Below are 20,109 nucleotides of genomic sequence, written 5' to 3'. Positions count from 1 at the left end.
AAGCGGCCGCCCCGCCAAGGCCCCGCCCCCTAGGCCCCGCCCCTGTTAGGTTGAGGCCGCCCCACTCCGCCGAGGGCCGCCATAGCTATTGCGGCATCCTTTCTCGGCTTGGGAATCCCACCATCTCTTTCCTTCCTCTCGGGGGACGACATTGAAGCCCAAGAGGAAGGACCAGGGAGAAGTTAGAAAACTCCAGTGAAAGGAGCGTTTTGAGGTGGCTGCGACAGTGAAGCAGCCCCCGCCCGTGCTCGGTGAGCACTGCCGCCTCGGTAGCTGTCATGGCCGTCAGTCACGTGACCCAGACTCGGCCCGGGCTTGGTTTCCAGTCGCTCTAGTTCAGGACTCTTGTTTCTTCGATTCCCTCCTATTCTCTCTTGCGGACTCTAGTACTGCTTTTCTTTCCTCAGGAAGAGTGCCGTACAGACTCTTGAGAACCCCGGTAAGTATGTCAGAGGACGGGCGTTCCCCACTAATATCCCTCTCTCTCTTATTCCCTGGAGTCCAAGCATTAGGGTCACCCCCCTTTTACACCGGTCTCTTTAGATCCTTGGATGGTGATCTAAAAAAGCCACCTTCTAACGCCCTGAAGAGAAAGAAAACCCATATTGGTCCCGTGAATCAATGGCATTAACAGCTGGATTCGCTGAATCCCTTTGCCCCGTATCTCTATTAGCTGTTAAGAGCTTTTATAAGCGAAGTAGGATTTCTTTCGGTAGTCGTTTGCCCGCCCCTCTCGGTTGATACTATCGGCTTTCCACCAAAATGCCTATTCCCAAAGAAAGGGGCGCGCTAGTGTTGGCGCGTGCGCAGCGGTGCTGCCCGCTGTCTGGAATCCGACGGGGCACGGAAGGAAGAGGCTGGGTGGTAAACAGGAAGTGGGCTCTCAGAGCTCCGGACCCCTCTCAGGTAGGTTTCTCGGGGACCCACGTTAGTGTTGGTGGTCTTATGTGCTGCTGGGCTAGTTGACGTACTCGAATGTTGTGTTGGTGCTTTTAAAGGCACTCTTGCACCTGCGGAGGGGGCTGTCGCTTCCACCCACCCTCGGAATTCCTGAATACGGTAGAATGCAGGGTCACCGAAAGGTTGGAACGGTGGGGGAGAGGCAGAGTACAGTACTTAAAATCAGTGTTTGCAGAAAATATGCTCTCAGAGAATTAAGCCCAGAGTGTGGCCCTCTCTCTAGAGAAAGCTTGGAGTAAGCGCACGCAGATGCTGTCTGTAGGCTGAAAAAGAGGCTTATGTAGAAGATGTTTAGATGACATTTTCTAAAAGGACTCGTTAAGTGTTTTAAGTCGTAAATGAACCTGCCCAGTTTTTCCATGAGTGCACAAGGCATTCTGTTCACGAAATCATTCGGTGCTTCTCAAAACCAGTTTTGTCATGAATAAATATCTTAAAGGAAGTGCTTAATGTAGGTTTTTTATACACTGTCAGTCGACATATTTTTTCTAATAAGAAAATTTTGATTGGCAACCTGTGTAACAGCTTTCAAATTAAGTAAACATGGGAATTTTTTTCAATACTGTTTCCGGGAATCTAATTGCCATATGTAAATCTTTGGCTTGATTTTCCTGTATTATTACATACACTACCTACCCGGGGACTTTTAGGTAAGAGATACAGTAATACTTTTCTTTTTTAAACTTAAAAGCTGTGAAACAATTTTTTTTAATTTGGCATTTCAATTAGGTAGGTTTTCAAAAGTTTTTAGGTTACAGTTATTAATCAAATATTGAATAACATTTTTATTATAAAATATTGACTCAGCTATTTTATAAAAATACATTTATTATAAAATACATGTTATCCATTGGTGTCTGCAATATGTGGGAAATATAGTTAACTTAAATCCTTAACAGTATAAATGAGGGTCATCATTTCAACCTCTTATGGAAATTTCATTCCTCTGATCTTGTATTCTTACTTTCAGCTTTCCAACCAAAGTCTAGTACTTTACTACTCAAAAGTAGTCTGGGGAGTTGCAGCATTAGCATTTCAGGTTTTCTCCAAGACTGTTAAGTTAGAACTTTAATTTCAACAAGAGCACTACACCCTCAGGTGATTTTTTTTTTCCCCACCCGTTAACATTTCTGCTCTGATATATTTTAACATTAACGTTACTGTGAGCATCTTTCCAAATGCTGTTTTTGGGGGTTTTAAATTTTTTTTTAAATTTATTTTTCAGTTTTGGGTGCATACAACATATCTATTTTTATTTTATGTGGTGCTGAGGATTGAACCTCGCGCCTTGCACATGCCAGGCGAGTGCATTACCGCTTGAGCCACATCCCCAGCCCCAAATTCTGTTTTTTAATAGGCCTGATGTAAACATAGACTACTATAAATAAGCCACCACCTAAAACAAACTTGATTTGTGTAGGTAAAGTATTTTATTTATATATGTAAGTAATATATCATTTATATATAAAATGAACATATTCTATAGTAAGCTCTCAACTTAAAAATAACTATTTCTATACTACATTCATTGTTTATGAAATATTTTATTTAATTTATGTATTTTTGTTTTATTTACAGAAAACATCCAGAAATAATGACCCATTGGTTTCATAGGAACCCTTTAAAAGCTACAGCTCCTGTCTCTTTTAACTACTATGGTGTGGCCGCTGGTCCTCCTGCTTCAAAAATTTGCAAGTATGTGTTAGACTCACAAGTCTTTTTGCCACTCTTGGATAAATGGTACTCTTTAGGTTCCATGGTAATACAAAACTATGTAACACATTGTTCCTAACTTTCAAATTTATAAATAATAGAGGAAGAGTTAAATTTTGGCAGTCATTTAGCCCTTGGTCCTTAATTTAAGACCAGTAAATGAATCTTAAATTTACTGGGTCTAAAGCAATGACAAAAAAGTCAATAGTGTAAGAGACTCGATAAAATAGGATATGGACATTTTTAATTGGCCAGATAGTAAGTTCACTGAGTTCAGAGCAGGGAGAGATCCTTATGATTTGCAATGACTATTAAAGTGATATAGGAGAAAGAACTTGAACTGGAATTTACATAAATTCTGTGGCTTAATTCAGGGATTGGCAAACTGCTTCCCACAGGTTCAGCCTACTGCTTGTTTTTGTAAATGAAGTTTTTTTGGAACACAGATCCACATTTATTTATGTATTATCTATAGCTCCTTTGGGCTGGTTTCCTCTACAATAGCAGAATTGAATAGTTCTGGCTGAGACCTTATGGCCCACAAAGCCTGACATATTTACTATCTAGCCCTGTATAGAAAGTGTTTAAGGATTCCTGATTTAGACAGGGGTGAAAAGAGTGATTTCTATCAAGGAAACCATTGTTCTAGGGATAAGAGAACAATTTGGCTGGAGCAAAAAGGATAGATGCAAGAGGTATTTCAAAGGAGTAGTTAGCTGACTGGACTGGCTCTGAGATTGAAAAGGTTTCAGTCTGTTTGAGATGTAAAACAAATAATTCAGATATTGGTGATCCCAATATAGGACAGTCAGGAGAGATACTGCGTTGGAGGAAAGAAGTGATTGTAGTACAAGGCAGGAAAATTTGTCTTATTAATCTAGACCAATGATCAGCAGACTTTTTTGTTTTTGGTATTGGGGATTGAACCCAAGGTTATTTAACCACTGAGCCACATTACCAGCTCTTTTTATTCTTTATTTTGAGACAGAATTTTGCTGAGTTACTGCAGGAATTACTAAGTTGCTGAGGATGGTCTGGAACTTATTGTCCTTCTGCCTTGGCCTCCAGAGTCTGGATTACTTGGGCATGTGCCACTGTGCCCAGCTTCAGCAAACTTTTTGAAAAGCAATAAATAATAACTATTTTAGGCTTTATTGGCCACATAGAGATGTTGTTTTGTATTCTTCTTTGTTCTTTTAAGTAGTCATTTTTAAAAATATTTTATTAGTTGTTGATGGACCTTTATTTATTTATATGTGGTGCTGAGAATCGAGCCCAGTGCCTAATACATTCTAGGCAAGCACTGTACCACTGAGCCACAACTCCAGCCCTTAAATAGTCATTTAAAAATGTAAAATACATCCTTATTCTGTGGGCCATACAAAAATAAATTATAGTTTCTTGACCCTGAATCTAGACTTCAAGAGGCTAGGCCCCACTTCAATTGCTTTTTCCGTAGCCTTAGACAAGTTCCTGAACTTCTTTGGACTTAATTCCTAATCTATAAAATAAACACCCTACATCAGATATTTACATTTTTCTCTAATTCTATAATTTTAAAACGAATATTATTTTACCCAAGTTGAACTATAGGTGATGATTGAGTACCTCCATGGGAATTTCTGGCAAACTATTTTAGTCTAGAATAGGCCTTAAGGATTCACATTTCTTCTGAGTTTAGGAATCACTTCTTTCATTTTCTAGATAAAGTGAAATCTAGATGCCTCAAACAATGACGTATTCATAAGGTAGCCTGTCCCATTTTTAGTCAACTACATGTAATTATTGGTATAATAAATTAATAAATTTAATAATAACTTTGAAGTAAGCCTCCTCAGAATTAGTACTAATGAATAAGCACTGTATCCACCTCATTCAGGATTTAGTCCATGCTCTTTTCTAAACATCATAACTGTGTTACAACCCTCCTAATCTCAAGAAAATATATGCAAAGCTATTATTCTTCCACTCAACAAGTAAGTTTGAATATGTGTTTTATCCTAGCTACCTACTGAATTCTTGTATGCAGCCCGTATTCTCTTGGTGCTCACAGTTTAAATCCAGTCTGTCTTTAATTACCTAATTGAACTTGCAATCCTCCTGCCTCAGTCTCCAGAGCAGCTGGGATTATAGATGTGTGCCACCATGCCTAGCAGTTACTTAACACACATTTTAAGTGTCTTCAGTCATTGTTCATGTAATATGATTTCTGGAACACTGACTGAGCTATTTGCCTTCGGGATTAGATGTGGATATGGACAGAACCAAGTTAGAGCTGACAATGTAGATCTAGGAATAAAAGGTAGTTTTAAGATGTACTAATAGATGAGATCTCAAAAGATAAAACCAGAAAGCCCAAGATTGAACAGTTTCATAGGTGGAAATAAGAAGGGGACATAGAAAAACATGAGGAGAACTTTTAGATATAAAAAAGAGCACCTAGAAAATTTAGTAACATTGGAATTATGGGAGAAAAGAATTTCAAGAAGGAAAAGGCAGATCTGTGGTGTTTTGTTTTGCAGCAAAGAAGTAAAGGATAATAGAGTGTAGGGAGCCATTTTTAAATGATTAATAGCCACATGTTCTATGCATTGAACTACAGAATGCAATTTCACTTTTAAAACTTTTCTACTTAATAAAGTGTATTTTGACATTCTGTGAGTAATGTCTAGTTTAGCCATTTTAAACCATTAAGTCTCAAGTTTTAATTCTGTAAACATTTCAACAAAATTGGTTATTTAGTTCTAATTCCTCCTGTCAATCTTAAATGCATACATTTGTTTGATTGATTGATTGATTTTTTTTTTGTGTGTGTGTGTGTGTGTGTGCGTGTGCTAGGAATTGAATCCAGGGGCACTTTACCACTGAGCTACATTCCCAGCCCTTTATATTTTTTATTTTGAGACAGGTCTCAATAAGTTTCTTAGGGCTTCACCAGTTGCTGAGGCAGACTTCAAACTTGGGATCCTTCTGCCTCAGTGTCCAGAGTAGCTAGGATTATAGGCATGAATGCATGCATCACCATGTCCAACTTTGATTTATTTTTTATAAATTAAAACTTGCTAGGTATTCTTATTGCATAATTTTTATTCATAAAAATTGGACTAGGTTTATTTAGTACAACTTTTTAAATATTTTTAGAAACTTCATTTATCTCCAGTGTTAGTCCTAATCAAATTTATTGCTCTGTACTTGATGATACCTTAAAGGAGATAGTGGAAGATGATGGGTGTTATTTTTTTAAAACTTTTACATTAAAACCTTTAAGCCACTTTTACACAGTCATTGTAGTACAGCTTACTTAATTTTATTGTGTCTGTTTTGTACAAGTGACTTGAGAACATCCAGGGCACGACTCCTTGAATTATTCACCGATTTGAGCTGTAATCCAGAAATGATGAAGAATGCAGCAGATTCATACTTTTCACTCTTACAAGGTCAGTTACTTGTATGAACTTCTCAGCTAAAAAATAAAAAAATTATGCAGAAGTTAATATTTAAGTCTTATACACTTTTCAAATTTGGACAGTTTAATTTCCAGGCCATACTTGTATGCTTGAATTTCAAAAATGTGAGAGTGTAATGGTAGTGTGAGGTTTAACATTTTGAGAATTAAATATGTACATATTTTATATTACATTATCTCAGAAAAAGGTGTGAGATGTGGGAAGAGAGAAGGGGGCCAAAAAAATTCATTCAGGCACCTGGAAAAGTAATTATCTGAAAATATGTCCAAATAGAACACATGATATTTATTCTAAATCTAAAATGTCTTGTATCTTTTTGTAGGTTTCATAAATTCACTGGATGAATCTACCCAGGAAAGCAAGTTGCGATATATTCAAAATTTCAAGTGGACTGATACGTTACAAGGACATGTTCCAAGGTAAGCAATATTAATGTACTAAATGGAAGCTAGTTTTTGTAACTATATAGCCAGCCATTAACTCATAGATTCTGTATTTGAAGAATAAAAGTAAGGTCTGATCAGCATTTTCTCTTGTCAGGAAATTAATTAGAAGCATTGCATTCTAATTCTAATATATAGTATTAAGTAAAATTATTAGTTGTTTCTCCCAGAGCATGTCTATTTTTTATAAACTCAATACAAATACTAATAAAAATTGAACAGTTTTATTTTAATAAGACACAAAGAATGTTTTAGAAATTTGAAACCTAAACTGACTTTCACTCTTTGCCTACCTTCAAGCCAAGCAGAATTTTGGTTTTCCCCTACTTTCTTTTTTAAGGGATAGTTCAGAATATTTTGGTCAGTCTGTATCTGTCTTCTTTTTTTTTTTTTTTTTTTAAAGAGAGAGTGAGAGAGGAGAGAGAGAGAGAGAGAGAGAGAATTTTTAATATTTATTTTTTAGTTCTCGGCGGACACAACATCTTTGTTGGTATGTGGTGCTGAGGATCGAACCCGGGCCGCACGCATGCCAGGCAAGCGCGCTACCGCTTGAGCCACATCCCCAGGCCCTGTATCTGTCTTCTTAACTCTTAACTCCATAGTCTTTTGATTCTAGATATTTGGTTTTTTTATTTCTTTTTACTGTTTCTACTCTGTTTACAAACTTTCCTTCAGAGCTTTTTCATCACTCACTTGAAACTAACGTAGATGAAATTATAGCAGGAAATATGTCATAGTATTAACTTTATTCAACTACTTTTTTTGTTTTTAAACATCTTTCAATTGTTAAAAATACCTGTATATTTTCATCTCAATTTGCTGTAGAATTACTGTTTTGTAAGAAAGAAAGGGCTGAGCAATTGCTGGAAGAACAGGGCAAATAGTGCATTATATAGAAAGAGAATGGAGGTTGAATTTACACATAGCATCTAGGTATGTAGCATAGCATCATACCTAGATGCTATTCCATGTTTTCTGCAAAGGAAACATCTGCTTCTTCAACTAGATTTTGGTGTTATAAGACTTTGTGAGGAACAAATAAGAAAACTTAGGTTATGTGAATAATATTATAATGCCAGGCATTTAAGAAGACATTCACTAAATGTTAATTAATTTTTTTCCTTGGGAATATCTTGTGTAGAATTCATAATTGGATAGGAAGTAGGGAAGATGGATCCTTTCTAAATATTCATAGTTTCAAGTTAATATTCAAACCTTTATTATTACTACAGACTTTGGCGGATTCTAAAATGTTTTGCATTGTGTAAATTTGGCCTACCTACCAAATTTTTATTCCATGTTACAGCAAGCTACTATTTATTGTTTTTTTTTAGCATTTTATGAGAGAGTGAAAAATTATGTGATGAAAACCTTAAGTAACACTGAAAACTTAGTACATGTGAGATTTCTAATTTACTTTATGCTTTATTTCTACTTATTCAGCTGAGATTGTGCTGTGAATCTTATCTGCTCGGAAAAATTATTTCTTGGAGTATACATGCTCTGACTGCTACTTAGATGTGGTGTCACAGAAATGGAGTGTTTTGGAACAAGGTGGATTGAAAAAAAATGAGTATAAAAAGAAAAGAGTTATTCATTAGGCTTCATGTAAATTAAGAAAACTGTCATGTGATTTAAAAGTAACATTATAAATTAGAAATACACGGTAGATCACAGGGTGTAATTCATTTGAAATTTCTCAAGTTTCAAAAAGAATAAGCTATTTAACTGTGAATAACTTTTATTTAAGATGGTAAAACTGTTTTGTGAGGTTTGTTCATAAACTTTTTCATGTAATGTACATGAAAATTACATTAATTTATGACTATAATTTGTAAATTAAATTATATTTATATTTAAAATTATTTATAAATTAACTATCTATAACTTATTTTAATTACAATGTTTTCTAGCTTTCTGTGTGTGTATGTGGTGCTGGTGCTAGGGATTAAACCCAAGGCCTTACACATACTAGACAAGGGCTCACACCTCATAAATTTTGTTGTGTTTTTGTGGTACTGGGAACCCCAAGGCCTTGCACATGATAGGCAAGCTCTCTACACTGAGCTACATCCTCAGCTCTTTAATTTTTATTTTGAGAACAGGTCTTGCTAATTTGCCAAGCTGGTCTCAAATTTGTAGTCCTTTTTCCTGGGATTACAGGTGTGTGCCATTTTGCCTGGCCAAAATCAATAAATAAAATACAAAGTAGAGACATCCTTCAAAACTTTTCCCTTTTGGTAACTTTTCAGTATCTATCTTATTTTGCATAAGGATGCTATTTTTGCTTTCTTATTTCATCAGTTGAAATTAATAAGATAGTGTGTAAAGAATTTGCAGGTTCTTAAAATGATGGTGAATAAATTGGTGTTCATATCATTTACTTAATGCCATTTACCATCTTTTAATGCTATAGTAATAGAATACGAAGGAAATAAGTACATATACTTGTTTTCAGGACCTTTTCCTTTGTAAAATACTGATTCAGAATCTTCTATAGTTTGCTTCATTTTGACATTTCATCTTCCTTTTCATCCATTTCTTTTTACATTATCTGCTGTAATCAAGCAGTTTGGGTCAGTTTTATCAGAAAAATCTTTATACTTTCTTGTGCTTTGACACCTTAAGTTTCTCACCTAGAATGTCTTTTGCTTCCCTTCTAATCATCTCTCAAGGCACAATTCAACTTTTATATATACCATTAATCCTTTTTTAATCATCCTAGCCTAAAACTACCTCTCCTCTTAATTCTGTTTTCTTAATATATGGTATAAGAACTATCCATTTCAGAATCAATTGAGTATTTTATAGATTCTGGGCTCCATTCCAGACTTTCTAACTTTTTGAGGGTAAGTCCCAGAAATCTGTGTTTTTAAAGCTACTCCATCTACAGTAATCTTTGGGAAGTACTATTCTTATGTTATTCAGTTGTATAGTACATATTGCATTACTATATTTAGCCATTCATTGATAATTATTGGGTCTTATCTCCCCATCTATATTAAACACAGAACCATTTTCATTATTCCTACTCACACATGAACACATACTCAACCACTTAGCATATAGATCTTTGTAATTCTGAGTTGGATATTCAATAGGCTTCATGTAGCAATATCTCAATAATTTTATAGAACTCAGTTGGGTGTGGTGGCACATGCCTGTAATTCCAGCAACTCGGGAGGGCAGGAAAATTGGAAGTTGGAGGCCATCCTCATCAATTTAGTGATACTATGTCTCAGAATAAAATAAATAAATAGAAATGTCTAGGGATGTAGCTCAATGGTAAAGTGCCCCTCAATGGTAAAATCTCCAGTTAAAAAAACAAAAAACAAAAAATTTACAGAAAATAATAATCATGTTTTTAATTTCAGTGCCCAGCAGGATGCTGTTTTTGAATTAATTTCCATGGGATTTAATGTAGCTCTGTGGTATACCAAATATGCTTCAAGACTGGCGGGAAAAGAAAAGTAAGTTAAAAGAGAAAGGGTTTATGTATGTAATATGATGTTTTTCAAATATTTTGAGTTTCATTATAAAAAGTTTAGGCTGCTGATTAAAGAGTACCATGTTGAGTGAGTGTACATATTTTAAGTTTTAGAATTAGGGAGCCTAGTGTTAAGAGAGGAAAAAATTTTTAAATAATCTTGTAATGTGAAAGGTTTCCCTAAATAAGACTCCATACCAAGAAACTGTAGAAGGAAGGATTGAATATTTGTCCACTTAGAAGTCCTATGAACATAGTTTAAGAAGCACATGACAGAATTGGTTAAAACATTGCAATGCATATGATAAATTATTCATTTCTTAAAATGTATACTCTTACAAATCATACAAATCAACAAAGACCATCAAATTAGTTAAAAATAAGCAATGGACATGAATAGGCTATTCATAGAAAAAGAAATGCAAAAGGTTTTAAGTATATGAAAAGATCTTGAAGGACTAAAAGAATTACAGAATAAAATGAGGTGAAATTTTTATAATAGCTAAAGTGTCTAGAGCAATAGGAAATTGGCAAAATTGTTATAATTTATCCATACATAGGAATAGTATGATACCATTGAAAAATGAAGTTGAATCTTGTGTACTGATATAAAATTATCTCTAAAGTGATTAAAATTAGTAGAGTAGCGAATATAGATAGCTATCATTTCATTCATTTCATATGTATAAGTGCTTGTTTATAACAGAAGAATGTAGAAGGTAAGACCAGAAGACTTCATTTCAGAGTTCAGAGTTCACCTCTAGGCAGGTCTTTTTTTATTTTTGGAAGTATCTTCTCTTTGGATCTCGTTTGCATTTGTTGCTTTGACACTTAAAAGTATCAAGATTAGATTTTTTAATTAAATGGAAGAAAACTAGTGATGAGAAATGCAAACAATTAATTTGGCTTAGTGATAATGTGTTAGTTGTTGTTCCTAGTACCTGAAATGCGATTCATCCTCTAACAATTTAACACTGTCTTTAAGCATAACAGAAGATGAAGCTAAGGAAGTCCATCGAAGCCTGAAAATTGCTGCTGGGATTTTCAAACATTTAAAGGTAAAAATATAAAATTTTTTGTAGAATTTCTAATGCTTTAATTCTTAAATAATTTATCCTTTCTGGCAAGAGAGGAAGAATGTTTACACACCTCATTATGTATAAAGAGCTGGTACTGTCCCTCCAGTATCTGCAGGATACAAACTGCTCCCTTTCCCTAGGGATGCTAAAATATGTGGATGCTCAAGTCCCTTTTATAAAATGGCACAGTGTTTGCATATAATGTGTGTACTCCCTCTCGTATTAAATCATCTTTAGGGCTGGGGATGTGGCTCAAGCGGTAGCGTGCTCGCCTGGCATGCACGGTGCGCTGGGTTCAATCCTCAGCACCACATAAAAATAAGAAAAATAAAAAGATGTTGTGTCCACCAAAAACTAAAAAATAAATATTAAAAAAATTCTCTCTCTTAAAGAAAAATCATCTTAAGTTTGCTTATAGTATCTAATACAATGCAAATGCAAATGTTGTATCGGTAGTTATTACACTGTGTTTAGAGAATAACGACAAGAAAATAGTATACATGTTCAGCACACATGCAGAGTCTTTTTTTCAAATCTTTTCAGTCCAAGGTGTGTGTGTGAGGATGTGGTTGTGGAAACTGAATATGTAGGGCTAACTGCATATGTTCTGTTTTCCATATTTAATAGTACCTTATTGATGAGTTCGGTTTCTGCATTTTACTTTTAAAAACATCAGAGACTCTTACAATTAGAAATCTTCAGTTGTAATACACTGTTTATTTTTCTGTCTCTTCTGAAAAGTTATAGACAAAAACAAAGCGTTTCTCATTGTTCTCTGAAGCAGGTGTCAGCAGCTGTCACAATTCCACAGAACTGAACTTTTGACGTATTCTCAGTACATCAATGAAAATGTTGGAGAGGCGATTATGGCACTCATACATTAAATTGCTTGGAGCTATAGTGGGCATTAGGAGAAAGAAGAATGTGTTTTCCAACTAGAATTCCCCTTCTCTTCATTCTAATTAAACTACTATTTATTAAAGAACTCATGGAGGCTCAATGTCAGGATTTTTTCCCATGATAAAATAAGATGCATCTACAGTGATGAAAAAGCTAGGATACTGAATTTAGGTGGAAAATTGTAGTATTTTCTTTGTATCTTTAATTATTAATATAAATGAGCAATTCAGGCTATCATACAAAAAGGAATTTTGTTTACTATTTCAGTGAAACATTTTCTAAGGTGAAAGTGTGGATTCCATATGGAATAGTCTACTATAACCAAAATTTTGCTCTTGAGTTTCTTTTTCTTATAAAAGCTAAATTTTGGTGTACAGGGGCTGATATTATCTGTAAGCTTACTGTTGCTCCTTTTTTAAAATTTTTGTTTGTACATTAAATTTCTGGCAAATTTGTCAATTGAATGTCTCGTTAGTTTCATTTTTTTTCATCTCTTAACAACGGGTTAACATGAAATTTGGCATCTTCTGTTTTCTTTCAGGAAAGTCATATCCCAAAACTTATTACACCTGCAGAAAAGGGAAGGGATCTAGAGGCACGGCTCATAGAAGCTTATATTATCCAGTGTCAGGCTGAAGCTCAAGAAGGTATCCTAAATATTATAAGATTTTTCTTGTTTTTATTTTAGAGAAAGTCTATATTTGCATTTAATTAATCTTTTTTAAATAATCAGAATTAGCTGCAATTGAGATTCAGTTTTTAGAAATTTCAGGAGGAATAATTCTACCTTTGACATTGAGCTAGCAGGAACAGATCTTACAACTTACTGACTCTTTTTTTAAAGAGGATTTTGATCCCCTGCCATTTCTGACAGTACAAAACTAGTTCTTTAACTCTTTGTTTCCCCAGCTACCACGTTCATTCTTTTTCTCTTCCACTGTTTGGCTTAGTTTGAAGTCTTTATCTTTTCAGTGGCAAGAAACAGTGGGACTTATGTGATAACAGGAAACAACTTTCTAAGCTTTTGGATTTTTTCCAAATGCCAGTGCTCTGAAAGTATTTTTTATATCAATCTACATTGTAGTAATTCTCTGCAGTTAACTAGTAGTTGGCTATTGATTTATTTAATGAAATGGTAACAGAACCAACAAGCTATGTTTTCTGTTTGTATTTGCATTTTCTATTCTTTTCATAATAAAACTTAACAATAATTGTATGAAAACCCAAAAAGATTATCACACTTTCTTTTGCTATTAAAAGTGAACTTACTCTGAGTGGAAAAGAATGTAATTATAGGTTCCTTTTATTGTGTGTTGGTTTTAGTAACAATTGCCCGAGCAATTGAACTTAAACATGCTCCTGGACTAATTGCTGCACTGGCATATGAAACAGCCAATTTTTATCAAAAAGCTGGTAAGCTAATTCTGTTGTTATACTTTTATTCTTTATATTTTCAGATTTATTTGCTTTTGATTGAATAGGAAACAGAACAAAAAGATTCTAAGTTTTCCATTATTTGCAAAACTAGAATAGTATCTTCATTACTTCATTGATGTTTAAAGAATTAGAGTTGCTCACAGTTAATATGCTACATAACTTTTAATGGAAAGGATAGTGCTGTACTTTTTAACCAGTCATCTAATAACTATATGGTTTTGCTTTTAAGTTTTTGATCTTTACTGTAATCTTGTAATTACTATCTTTTCTTAGATGAGAAACAAACCAAAGAGTTAACATGATCAACCCAAAACTTAACTGCTAGCAGGTGGGAGGTTGAGACCAGAATACAGTTTCTCTAATTATCCTATTATTCTTTTCATTTACTAATTTAAGATCTTTGCATGTGTTTCTTTTTATGAGATGGTTACTGTTTTACTTGCTGAGTAGAGATAAGTTGAATAAATTCACAGCTAAGGGGAATAGACAAACATGTAATTACATTATTGTATCATGCGTTTTATGATGATGTTACAGCAGTGAGATGAGATCCTCAACAGTCTGGGCATGCTAGAGAAGGCTTTCTAAAGGAAGGTTACATCTTAGCCTCATTTTGAAATATACATAGAACTTTTTGTTATGTTTCTTAGAAAGCATTAGTGTGTGAGAATAGAACATTTTGTGCTATTTACAATTTAAGAAAGAACTTAGCATATTTTGGCACTTTCAGACAGTCGTAGGTGAAACACAGAATGAGTAAAACGAGAAGAGATTGGGAAAATACATTTGTGTGAGATAAAGAAGTGGTTTGTAAGCCTACCTAAAAAGTTTGGCCTTGATTCTATAGATATTTGGAATCCATTTTATCTTAACCAGTGAGTCTGACTGGATTTGATTTGAATTTAAGAAAGATCTTTCTGGTTGCAGTATGAGATAGGCTTGCTGCATGAAGTAGTAGGCTGACTTAGCACTTAAGAAGAAATTCTGCCTTTGGAAAAGGAGAAAATTTGGAAGCAACATTATTTAAAATTCTTGGTCCATATCTATTTTTATCTATGTTTTTGTCTTAATCATCAAATCAAAGAAATGCCATGGTATTTAACTAACCCTATTATGTAGCTTGAAATATAATTATGGGAAGCTAAGTCATTTTTAATAAAGAAGGTTTTTTAAAATCTATAAATGCTTGAGTCTTAGATTTGAATGGCATTCTGCTTTTAGCATGAAAATACATGAACTAAAAGTCTTCTAGTGAATCAGGGTGAAATTATATTTTACTTTTTAAAATGTAACTTTAGATCATACTTTATCCAGTTTGGAGCCTGCATATTCTGCAAAATGGAGAAAATATCTTCACTTGAAAATGTGTTTCTACACAGCTTATGTAAGTATTAATAGCCCTAAATATGATGTAAATTACTCTCTTTCCATCCCCTTAAGCACCAGGTCTCTCATCTTACCAAAGTCTTAGCATTTTGCAAATAACAAGCAGTTCTCAGTAAATGTTCACTGACATTGTAGCCATTGTGAACTAACACAGGTGGAAAGAGATGATGTAGAATTGTAGACCTAGATTATAGCAGTGGAGTTGCTGTTTGATTCAAAACTCCCTGTAGCCTTTTATGTGCTTAACATAAATTTTCTCAAGTACAGTTGACTAAGTCCAGTCTTAAGGCATATCATACACTATATATCACCTAGATTGGAGAACCATTACTACAGACTATTTATCTGCTTATTATAGCCACCAAACTTAATTATTATTTTATTGATTAAGTGCTATGTGAGTCAAAACCCTTTTTCCAAGTCTAAATAAATGTATTTATTTCTTATAGTTTATAATCTGTTTTACTTTTACTATTTGGGACTACATGTAATCCCTGCACATTTAAAGAGTAAACTTTCAGGCTGATACATTTCTTTTAAAACTTCTTTAGTCCTTAACCTCAAAACAGTTGCTCTGCATTAGCACAGTAATTTCCTCCTTTATCTGCCATGTCCTGATTTAACAGATTTTAACAAGTAACTTTTGCTCTCAGGAAATGGTTAGAAGGCTAAGTTCAGCTAAAGGCTTGATATAATTCTGTCTTTTATATGAATAGAGATGGGAAAAGCTTACTCAAGTAAAGAGATCTAATAGATTATTTATACTTAAAAGAATGGATAAAGGCATTTATCTGACACATGTATAAGGATAGGGAGAGAATGAATAAAAGCGTATTTCTCTTTTTATTAGGCTTATTGTTATCATGGTCAGACTTTGTTGGCTAGTGATAAATGTGGTGAAGCAATCAGGTCTCTGCAAGAAGCAGAAAAATGTAAGTATTCCTGTCAGAATTTCAATTCTTTTATTAAAATAGGTATTTTACCATAAAGGGGGATAAATAGGCGGTTAAGAGGTTTTGGCCAAGATCATGAAAGGGAATGAGGACAGGTGAGGTAATTAGAGGGAGAAAAGTGTTTCAAACTTAGAACATGTAGAAAATGCCCATCTTTCCATTAGAGTATTATTATTGATATTTCTATTACTCTATGGAAGAGAAAGCAGCAGAAATCTTATCTTCTAATTTAAAGCTTTTTAAGCATAAATAAGGAACGTTTTATTATTATTAAACAGCTTTTATTCCTTTCATGTGCAGTATATGCAAAAGCAGAAGCATTATGTAAAGAATATGGAGAAACTAAAGGACCTGGACCAACAGTCAAACCATCAGGACACTTGTTCTTTAGGAAACTTGGAAACCTTGTGAAGAATACCCTAGAAAAATGTCAACGAGAAAATGGATTTATGTGAGACTAACTTAATATATAATATTAACATTATATCAGTTTATAGTTATATTGGAATATTTAATTAGTAATATCATGGTTTCTATTAGTCTGTGTTCTCAAAGGGTTTATGTTAAAGTGCACTTAAGTTTAGCATTATTTTTTTTCTTCTTTATAGTAGTGATAAAGTTCAAGTGTGTAGAACCTTTTGTGGTACTGGAGATTGAACCCAGGGGCTCTTAACCACTAAGCCACCTCCCAGCCCTTTTTATTTGTGTTGAGATGGAGTCTCTCTAGATTGCTTACAGCCTCACTAAGTTGCTGAGGTTATCTTTGACCCTGCAATCCTTCTGCCTCTGCTTCCTGAGCCACTGGGATTATAAGCATGTGTGACTGTGCCCAGTTTAGAACCTTTTAATTACTGACATGTAGCTTACTTCTTTAGGATACTCCCATGATGTTCTTATTTTCTCTGCATGTTTTATGCGTACCTTCCCACACACAAACACACGCACATACATATACATATACATATACATATACAACCATACATCTTCTCAACTCCCTTTGCATGTTCACCTCACTCTGGTTTTGGCTACCTGTTAAACAGGATAATTAATTTTTTCCAATCCTTCCTATTCCTTTAAAATAGTTTCCTTTATTTGTGTTCAAACTGTGAACCACCACCTTCGTTGGTTTGTAGAATCGATCTTGTCCCTGTTTTTAATCTCTGTACATTTTCCTCTTTATATTCTGCATATGATCGTTCCAAACTTTGCACTTTCTTAAACATGTCTAGTTCACATTTCATCACTTCCTTTGGAAATAGTTACTAATCTGTGTTAATGATCCTCTTTGTATTCTCATGGCACTTTATATCATAATAGCTTCAGTTAACTCTGCATTGTATTGACAAGGTTTCTTAACTTTCTCACCTACTCATCTGTGAACTACATGAGACAGGGAAATCTCTGACCCCTCATTACACTGATGATTATATTAGGAGCTCAGTTACTGAATAAATGAATGAATCACTATTTAAATTGCTTTTTTGCAGTTACTTTCAAAAAATTCCAACAGAAGCCCCACAGCTGGAACTCAAAGCAAATTATGGGCTGGTAGAACCAGTGCCTTTTGAATTTCCTCCTACAAGTGCTCACTGGACACCAGAAACGCTGGCTGCATTTGATCTCACCAAGAGACCTAAGGATGACAGTGTATGAGAGAGATTTTTCTTCTGCTCACTTTAAAAATGCTAACTCAGAGTTAGCATTTTGATGTTTTTCTCTATTTAAATAGATACCTGTTTGTCTATGTTAAATCAGCTAATTGTAGTGTAATCTTTTGTAGAGCACTGTGAGATAAAGCCTTTAGATCCTCAGTGGCCTCTGATTTTAAACATAACTGAATGACATCAACACATTATCTTGCCTTTTTACAACTTGTCAGTGCTTCTTCCTTAAAAGAGAGTGGGAGGAAAGATTATCCTTGTTTGTATTACCATAACAATACTCTTTTTTTTTTCATTTAGCATATTGCAGGGTATCTAATTCCAGCATTCCATGAATCATCCAGGTGTAAAATACTTTTATTCATTTATATTTAAGTAAATCTTGGTGTTCTAAATCAAGCTCAAGAGGAAATTTTGAGATTTAACTGCCAGCAAACTAGAAATCTATGACAAAAAGAATGGGAATAATTTTGCAAGAATAGCTCCTCCCTTCAAACTGCATTTTTTATGTAATTCCCTTCCCATACTAAAATCATTATTCTTTAAAATAACAATCTTTATATCCTGATCAGGCTCTTAAGAAATAGCCTATTACTGTCATAAGTTCATTCCAAACTTAGGGGTTCCATAGGCATAGACTGATTATTCATTTCTTCCTCGGAGAGTATAGGTTAGGAAGACCATTTGCTTGACTATAGGCAAAAGTAACTGTTTCTTAAAATGAGTTGATTTGTAGCTTCTGGGACAGCTTGTTATTCTCAATGTTACTTCATTCAGTATTGTACCTTTTGAAAGTCTAAAGTAGAAAAGATCTCCTGTTTGTTTTCTGAGTTTATGTAAGTGCTTAATATTGTATTTTTCCTTCTTTAGGCCAAACCTAAGCCAGATGAAGAAGTAAAACCTGTGAAAGAACCAGATATCAAACCTCAAAAGGACACGGGGTGCTACATCTCCTAAAACACAATATGTGCTTAGAATTCTACAAGTAGAAGAGGAAACTGAGAACTCTACAAGTAGAAGAGAAAACTGTAGAACTTTGGTACACATTTCTTGAAATAATTTCTCTGAAGCTTATAGCATAATTATTACATTCAGAGGGAATCTGCCTTTAGTTCGTTTGTTCTTGATTTTTAAGGTGGTAGACATGTTTTTAATCAGGACAACATTTGAAAGGTTTTATTGTGCCTCTGACAGGTGTATTTGAGGGTTAGATCTTTTTTGAATTCTGGTTAGTAAGTTTCAGCTTAATGTATTATAGGCCTGAATTGTTTTTCACGTATGTTTTTCTATCTTCACAAAAATGTTTATTTTTTTTCTCATTTGATACCAGAAGAATGGCAAGAATGAATTTTGAGCAGAGATGGTCTTTTTCCTGTGTTAATTATAGCACAGACTTGTTATGTTCTGAGTCATTTATCTTTTCTGGTGGGGGAAAAAAGCTCTTAATAGTTGAAGATCAGAAAATGTTCCTGTGAAATCCCTCAAATATACTGGAATCTATAATTTACTCAAAAATTAGTGTTTATAAATAAGTTGAGACCTCTAAGAACTTTTTCTTATTCTTGTATCTGCTTCATTCAGTCTCAAAAACCCTACAATTTTTTTTTATAAATACCTTTTCTAATGGGTTTTTTACTTAGAGGATAGAACTTTGTAAGTGTTTAATGTTTATATGTAAGGGAAGACAGTAAGAATGAAGAATGGTTTTTGAAGAAGTAATATTGCATGATAATAAAAAAAACTAAACGTGAATGAGATAGGTTGTCCTGTTATTACACTGGTAACTACTACTTTGTTAGAGAAGTTTTAGTAAAATACCTTTGTTAGCTGATTTTAGTGTACATTGTTTTTATATGGTTTTCTAATATATATATCTATATACATATCTCCTATCAGAATTGCATTGTTTTGGGTCAAAGGCCAAAGCAAAAATTTAGAGAACAAACAGATACAATATAATCTTAAAAAATGGATTTAATAAGGCTGGGGATATTGCTAGAGCACTGGGTCCAGTTCCCACTGTTGAGGGGGGAAAAAGATTATAATCATTTGAAACAGTTTAGTATATACACAGAATTGAGAAATAATGCATAATACTTAAACAAAATTCACACATCTGTAGATTTATCTTGTGTTGATTATTCTCCTAGAGTGTTAGATAATTTGCTATTATAAATGACACATTGGTTTTTACCAGAAATAATAAAAGTAGTGTATTTTGAGAGCTTACTATGTGCACTGTGCTGAGCACATATATAGATACACCATAACGCACCTTTAATAAATATGTAAAATCTGCATAAAGTGTCAAAATAGGAATATATGCATTTCATTTTGAAGAATGAACAAATTATGTCTAGCTGAACCAAGATTGTGTTCAAATAAATAATTGCTTAAATCAGATATCATAGCTTTCACCGCTTTTAAAAAGCTGCATAGAAATCAAGTTTTTTTTTTTTTTAATATGTGGAAATGCTAACTAGTATTTTCAGTATATAAAATATTTAATATTTGAAGCTACAGTTTCCAGAATATTTGGAGCAATAAATGAATAGTTTTATTTTGCTGCTTATGGGAAATATTAAATTTCACTGTAAACAGTCACTACAAATTGACTTGTTTC

At 33.9% G+C, this 20,109-nt stretch overlaps 1 protein-coding gene across 2 annotated transcripts; it reads left to right on the top strand.

Annotated features, from left to right (window-relative positions):
• The first annotated feature begins 62 nt into the window (after positions 1-62).
• Brox (BRO1 domain and CAAX motif containing) lies at positions 63-19,067 on the top strand. Of its 2 annotated transcripts, none has more exons than XM_026407145.2 (13): positions 63-439; positions 2,539-2,655; positions 6,004-6,110; positions 6,463-6,559; positions 9,958-10,053; positions 11,056-11,128; positions 12,591-12,696; positions 13,373-13,462; positions 14,785-14,870; positions 15,723-15,804; positions 16,126-16,276; positions 17,313-17,472; positions 18,357-19,067. In XM_026407145.2, exons 2-13 carry the CDS (start codon positions 2,555-2,557, stop codon positions 18,441-18,443), a joined length of 1,236 nt encoding a protein of 411 aa, XP_026262930.1. In that variant the 5' UTR covers positions 63-439; positions 2,539-2,554; the 3' UTR covers positions 18,444-19,067. The 2 variants fall into 2 exon arrangements, with proteins under 2 accessions (XP_026262930.1, XP_026262931.1); XM_026407146.2 differs by lacking the exon at positions 63-439 and adding an exon at positions 795-906.
• The last annotated feature ends 1,042 nt before the right edge of the window (positions 19,068-20,109 follow it).

Source organism: Urocitellus parryii, chromosome 9 (genome assembly GCF_045843805.1).
Source record: "Urocitellus parryii isolate mUroPar1 chromosome 9, mUroPar1.hap1, whole genome shotgun sequence".
NCBI lineage: Eukaryota > Metazoa > Chordata > Mammalia > Rodentia > Sciuridae > Urocitellus > Urocitellus parryii.
Note: the sequence above shows the minus strand (reverse complement) of the source record. Positions and strands in the feature narration are given on the sequence as shown.